General features: G+C 44.7%; 1 protein-coding gene across 1 annotated transcript in view; it reads left to right on the forward strand.

The window, feature by feature from the left end:
- Positions 1-6913, forward strand: part of NCAPH (non-SMC condensin I complex subunit H) — a 33745-nt gene extending 26832 nt beyond the window's left edge. Inside the window, exons 15-18 of the mRNA XM_039231725.1 lie at positions 415-528; positions 2684-2775; positions 3131-3206; positions 6386-6913. Coding sequence (XP_039087656.1) covers positions 415-528; positions 2684-2775; positions 3131-3206; positions 6386-6445 — 342 coding nt within the window. The 3' untranslated portion in view covers positions 6446-6913. The remainder of the gene's footprint in view (positions 1-414; positions 529-2683; positions 2776-3130; positions 3207-6385) is intronic.

The following is a 6913-nucleotide window of genomic DNA, read 5'->3' on the forward strand; positions in this document are numbered from 1 at the left end:
TTTCTGTGCTGATTGGGTGAGGCTAGCTATTTGTCTCTGAAAATCTTGGCCAGATTCAATTTGTATTAAATTATCATCCATTTAGCATCTGTCCCATACCAGGTGACAGGTTTGGTGATTCCATATATATTTGATTGACCTATGACTTTTACACTAGAATTTCAGGCTTGTCTTAATGTAAATTGTACTTGATCAACAAGAAATTAGATTGAAGTAAGGGACTCTGTTTTGGTATATCCAGAGGAAGTTCTATAACTCCTTGGATTGAACTAAACTAGATTCTTTACTTGAACTCCAGACTTTTGATTTTAGTATATGTGCTGCCGAAGCGAGCACAAGACTTTTGATTTTATAGTGAGTTGATGGTAAATGTTTTCTTTTACTTAGTTTTACTTCATTACATACCTATTGCAGGTAAATAAAATTGAAATTCATTATGCAAAGACTGCCAAAAGGATGGACATGAAGAAGTTGAAGCAAAGCATGTGGAGTTTGCTGACGGAGTTCTCCAAGCATGCAGACACAGAGGTAACATGTTCTGCTTACTCTCCAGGTGCACAGCATGTGGGAGGGGAATGGCTCATGGTTAAGACTCTAAGATCAAAGGCACAAATGGAGAAAGCAATCATTCAGAAATAACAAAGAAGACTTCACATCTCTGAAAGAGAAATGAACCAAGTATAGAACATGCAAGTCACAGAAAAGGTGATACAGACGGTAAACTAGTGCATGGGACATTATTCAGCCTTGCTGATAATCAATAAATACAGAAGAAAGCATTTTAGGGTCCTTTAAAATAACTCTTTAGCAGTTCAACAGTTTTTTCAGTACAGAGTTCAAGAAAAGTTTGGAGTACTTAATTCACTGCTGGTGCAATTTACGTTGATAAATGACCCTTTTGGAAAGCAAATTCTAACATCTCAGATACCATATAATGCTTAAGCTCTTTGATTTAATACTTCTTGGTTTGGGAAATATGATCTAAGTAGAAAAATAGTAAACAGGGGCGCCTGGGTGGCTTAGTCGTTTGGGCGTCCGACTTCGGCTCAGGTCATGATTTCACGGTTCCTGGGTTTGAGCCCCGCGTCGGGCTCTGTGCTGACAGCCAGCTCAGAGCCTGGAGCCTGCTTCTGATTCTGTGTCTTCCTCTCTCTCTGACCCTCCCCTGCTCACACTGTCTCTCTCTCTCAGAAATAAATAAAACATTAAAAAAAAGAAAAAGAAAAATAGTAAACAATTTTATCAAACTGTCTCTTTCTGCTTCAGAACAAGGGGAGACCTTGACTCTTTCCAACTAAATGGAACTCTCAGTTAACCAGAATCCTTCTATCCTCTCTCTTGGACCGCTAAGGCTCAGGGAATGTTCTGAGCTTTCCAAACCCAACCTGTTCTCTTATACTTTCTCCAGCTGGCTGAGAAGTGCAAATCATTATGTGATTGAGGACCTTGAGTTGTATAGTCCTAGATATCAGCTAAAGCTTCAGTCATATGCCTAAGGTTTTACCAACTAAAAGTGAATAAAATGCAAATGTAAGGGAAATGTGCTTTTTAAGAAGTAGGAAAGGGGTGGGGCACGTGGGTCACTCAGTTAAGTGTCCTACTTCGCTCAGGTCATGAACTCACAGCTTGTGAATTTGAGCCCTATGTCAGGTTCTGTGCTGACAGCTCAGAGCCTGGAGCCTGCTTTGGATTCTGTGTCTCCCTCTCTCTCTGCCTCTCCCCCACGCTCGCTCACTCTTTTGCGCGCTCTCTCTCAAAAATAAAAAATAAAACATTTTTAAAAATCTTTAAAAAGGGAGTAAGAAAGGGGTTCTACTTAAACTTTGAGGTTTTTTTTTTTTACTTATTTTAAAGATTTATTTTATTTTGAGAGAGACAATATGCAACCGAGATGGGGGTAAGGGGGAGGGAGAAGAGAGAGAGAAAGAATGAATCTTAAGCAGGCTCCGTGCTCAACACAGAACCCGATGTGGGGCTTGATCCCACGATCCTGGCATCATGATCTGAGCCAAAATCGAGTTGGATGCTCAACTGAGCCATCCAGGTGCCCCAAACTTTGAATTTAAATGATTTATATAATACCTTCTCCTCCAGGGATTATGGTTAATTAAGGATTCATTTTTTTAATCTTTTATCATGAAAATATTCAAACATGTTAGTAGAGAGAGGATAGTATAGTGAACAGCTACTTCTGATAACTATCACTGTTTTATGTATACTCTCACCCGTCCCGTCCTGCCTCCCCATCCCACCCACCATGTATACATTCTGAATTATTTTAACACAAATACCATACATGATATCCTTTAACTGCTTGCTTAATGGGTTATGGATTCTGTGCTGCCCTTGGTTGTGTAGGCCAGTTGAAGCTATAAATGATCATGGCTTTTGTCATTTTGTATTTTTTATCTTGAGAGAAAACTAGAAGCCTTTTTGCAATTTTTCCTTTACTGGGATTATACTGGGGTTGACAGCGATATTTACCATAACTTGGTAGTCAGTGTCCTGATGCAGGGCTAAGGCACGGAGTCCCCTTATGGGCTCCTTTTCTTCAAGATAACTTAGAAAATGTGGTTTCATTCAGATAATAGACTTTTGGAGATAAAGCCTTTAGGCTTATATCACTTCCTCAAAAGTGAACTGGCCCTACATGTCTGAATTGTCAATATCCTTCTTCTGTTAGATGAACCACGGTGAAACCGGAAAAGAAGGGGACACAGTAAAGGTGGCTGATGAGAAGATGCTTAGTGGGCTCACAAAGGACCTACAGAAGAGGTACATACCAGTGAGTGCAGGGGGCGGACGGACCCTCTGCACACGATCTACTGTCTTAATACTTGGGGGCAGTTTTTCTGTTTCTTCTTTGCATTGTTAAGTGAGTTAATATAGACTAACTTTTTAAAAGGGCATTTTTTAAAAAGCATTTTTCTGCACCAGTGGCTGGAATGGAACAAGCGATATTTTATTTCTAAATAAGAAACTGGAAAAACCTGCTTATAAAATGCATCTGAAATATTTCTTTGTTTCTCATTAGTTTGTTCACTAGACATGTGTATTCAGACTTGATGAAAGAGCCTTTGTTCCTAGAACTGCAGTGACCTAGCTAAATACTTGCCTCTTTGTTTTGTAGCTTGCCTCCCCTCATGGCTCAGAACCTCTCTATACCTCTGGCCTTTGCCTGTCTCCTCCATTTAGCCAATGAAAAGGTAGGTAAATCTGGTAAGGATGGGAGTATTCTGTATTCATGACAATCTGTTTGGGCTTTTATTAGATCTTTCACAGGCAACCTCATAGGACATCTTAAATACAGTGACTTATTAACTACTTTCAACCCAGAGGATTAACCAAACACAAGTAACTTAGAAAAAGACCACTGGTATGTTCAGCAATGAAAATAATGAGGAGGACCCAAATGGGAACATTTTTAGGTGCTGAATTGTGATCTGTCAGTTCCCAACTTTAAAACATAAAGTGCTTTTATATTATTAGGTGTCAGAGACTTTAAAGGCCAAATCCTGCCGGTGCCGAAGTCAAGACACACGGCGATGTGGTGGAGGACAGAGGGCCAGGCAAGGATGAAAGGAAAATAGATGCAGGAAGAGGATAATGAGACACGGAGGCCATGGCCAGCAAAGCTGAACCACCAACCGTGCTAGGCCCTGCGGTGTGCCACACCAGCCAGCAGAGCTGAGCAGCTGTGGCAGTTACCAAAAGAGCAGGCAGGGACCCATCTTCTCAAGAGTCTGGTCGTGGCTACCCAGGAGGCAGCCCAGCAAGGCAGCCAGCAACAAACCCCAACAAGTCACAGTGTGTGAGGCTTCATATCCTTTTGTGTCCCCAGGCAGCTGGTCCCTCACGTAGACTTTGGCTATTGAAGCAATGCATCACTAGGGCTGGGGACATCTAGCTACTATCGTGTACCTCAACTGTAGATTCTAACCTCCTCCGAGACAGGAACCTGCCCCAGAGCTGAGAGGTGGCTCTTAAGAGTGTGGCACCTATCTGAACACTGAAGTGTGGTTTGAGAAGGTTGGTAAGATTGCCCTAGAATGCTAGCAAAAATGGGGTGCTGTAGAAGCACCCAGGATTTCCTGTGTGCCAGTGCCTGACCTCTGGCCTCATAATTAAAATGACTCAGTGATGATCGGCTATTTCCCAGCTCTGGGTTTGCTTGGACTGACTGCTGGGCACAAAGGAGAGAGGTTCCCTTGTAGGATGACCTGTGTAGCACAGCCTTCAGCATATCCATGCAGACCTACCACTGGGAGTCAGGGACCACTGTTTCTCTTTCGAAGTTCATGACCTCACTGAAGAAGAAGAAAGTGTCCATTTGACAGAAACTAGTTTTGATTCTGGGCAGGGAAGAGATGTAGCCAGTGAGCCAGGACAGGTGCTGCATGTGTCCAGCCATGCTGCTGACTGTTGGGCCCGGGTGTTCACAACTCAGGCATGAACAGAGCAACCCAGCTTAGCTTCTGACAGGACGAGCTTCTCAACTTCAGAGCCGGCATGGTTGACTGTTGACCCAGGAGCACTGAACTTACATGGCTGCTGGATGGAAGGCAGTAAGCGGCAGTGGCTGGCTGGAGAGGTCATGTGCCCGGTTCAGAAGTCATGAGGACAAGGCTCGGGGGCACACAGCCCCATCCAGGGTTGTGGGAGATGCTAGTGAGAATGTCTCCATGTGAGTCTTGTCACATCCTAAGTTATCCTCTGTCGGAAGCATACTACATGAGGAAGGAACAGCTAGGAGGAAAAAAACAAAGATATATATTATTATTATCCTGACAAGAGATCCACAAATGGCTCTGAGGAGGATTCCCCATCTGAAGAGGAGGGCACACAAGCCGTCCATCTGTCTGACATTCAGAAGTGAGACACTGTGAAGCTGTTCTGGAGGAGGCCTGGAACCTCACACCATCTTTACGGACATAGGTGCTGGTGAACTCTCCCACTGGGTGTGTTCTCCTAGCACCCCCAGGCTCCTCAGCACAGGGTGCCTCCAAAGCTCAGAAACCCTTATCTTGAGTCCAAATGAAAAATGTTATTGATTTCACTCAACCACACCAGTCTGAGAATCAGTGTTGCCCTGGGCTGTGTGTCTCTGCAGAAGCCTGCCTCTCCCCTGTGAGAAGCAGCTTTATGGTCCACACTTGGCTCCCAAATAGACTGGGGCCGAGGAAACCCTGCTAAAAAGCATTAGTGACCTTGTGGCCTCACTAAGGTTCATAATACTCTGGCTCCAGCACTGCTTCCCCCAACAGCAGGGTTGGGATTTTGCTGTGATCGAGTGGGTCTTGAGGGGCCCAGAGCGCTTCGCATTTGAAGAATGGGGAGAGCGCACCAAACCAGAAACGCTTGGGGCTTGGCTTTGGGCTGTGTGAGAAGATTTGACTGTAACATTGACCCTGTCAGTTACCATGATAATCTGCAGGGATCTGTGGAAACTCAGAGCTTAGAAGCACCAAGAGAAATTCTACAACACTTAATACCAGAACATGACTTTTGTGGCCTTCTTTCTCCCAGTTTTTCACTCCCATCTGGACTCTTCATCAGCCATTCTGCTCATGAGCTCCCCTGAGAAGTGCAGTGTGAGGGGGCTTGGGTTGCAGTGGTGGACACCGGGTCCTCTACCTCCCTGGCCCTGAGTGCCAATACGGTGTGACTGATTAGCCAAACCTGAACCACTTCTGGAACCTGAGCCACAGAAGTCACACTTCAGGGGGTGGGATTTCAGCTTTCCATTGTTAGCAGTACAGGAAGGTGCACTAGATAGGGTGGTGTGGTTGCTGAGGGCCAGCACACCGTGCCTGCCTCTAGTGCCATGTGAGGGGAGGTATGCCTGTGGTGAGCTTAGGCAAGAGAGGCTTCTGGCATTTGTTTGGTCCTGAAGGAAACAAGTGCCTGGGACTGGTGGGGAATTCATGGGGTGGTAGAGTGAGACTCTTAGGTGGGGGAAGAGCTGGGAGGTAGGAAAAGGCCTGAGCAGATGGAGCGAGGGGGCTGTCATGGCCGTTCCCAGGGATGAGGTTATGGGGCAGTGATGGGGAGGGCCTGGAGAAGGCCACACAGGGACAGCGTTAACAAGCATGTGTTGTGTCTCCTGGTGGCTTCGCCATCTACTTCTTTTAGTTCCTTCCAGAGCAAATAGGTCAGCTCTTGGGCCTTTTACAGAGAGAGGTTGTTGCAGGAACCAGCACCAGGAAGTCTTCCTGTTTTGCCTTTTTTTCCTCTGCAATTGGCAAGGATTTGCAATTAGTTTTATTATGCAAATGATATTTGCTATAACATAATTTTCTTACAGTCATGGGACAAAGTTCATTCTTTGTAGTCACCACCCTGTTACCTTGATCAGAATCTGTTCATGTGTTTGATCTTCCTTTAGAATCTAAAGCTGGAAGGAACCGAGGACCTTTCTGACATTCTTGTGAGGCAAGGGGATTGAGTTTGCCCAAGAAAAGTTGGCAGAAGGCAGCTCATCGCTTCTTCAGTGACCAGGATGTCCCCACCCTGGGTGCTGCAACTGTGGCAGGCCTATGGCAAGCCTGTAGCCCACCACCAAAATGCCAGGTTTTTATCTGTTGATCTTCCCTTCTCTCCCTCACAGTCTGGGAACCAGAACCCGGAAGCTCTTTGACTAAAGTCGCCTTGTGGTGACCCCCTAGCAGGGAGGAGATGGTGAGGGTACTGTTCTTGATTATGAAAACCTATATCCATACTTTGTATTCATGTCTTGTTTTTGCCTCCTAAATTGATCTTTGTTTCTTTCCACACTTTTGTAGAAAATTACTTCCCAGGAGGCACTAGTTGTCTTTAAACAGCTATCTAAGCCATGTACATAAAATACATCGTATGTGCACTTACAAATGTATATATATTATGAATGCTTAAAATAAAATAATTCTGAATAATA

Source organism: Hyaena hyaena, unplaced genomic scaffold (assembly GCF_003009895.1).
Source record: "Hyaena hyaena isolate Hyena2069 unplaced genomic scaffold, ASM300989v1 scaffold_57, whole genome shotgun sequence".
Taxonomy (NCBI): Eukaryota; Metazoa; Chordata; class Mammalia; order Carnivora; family Hyaenidae; genus Hyaena; species Hyaena hyaena.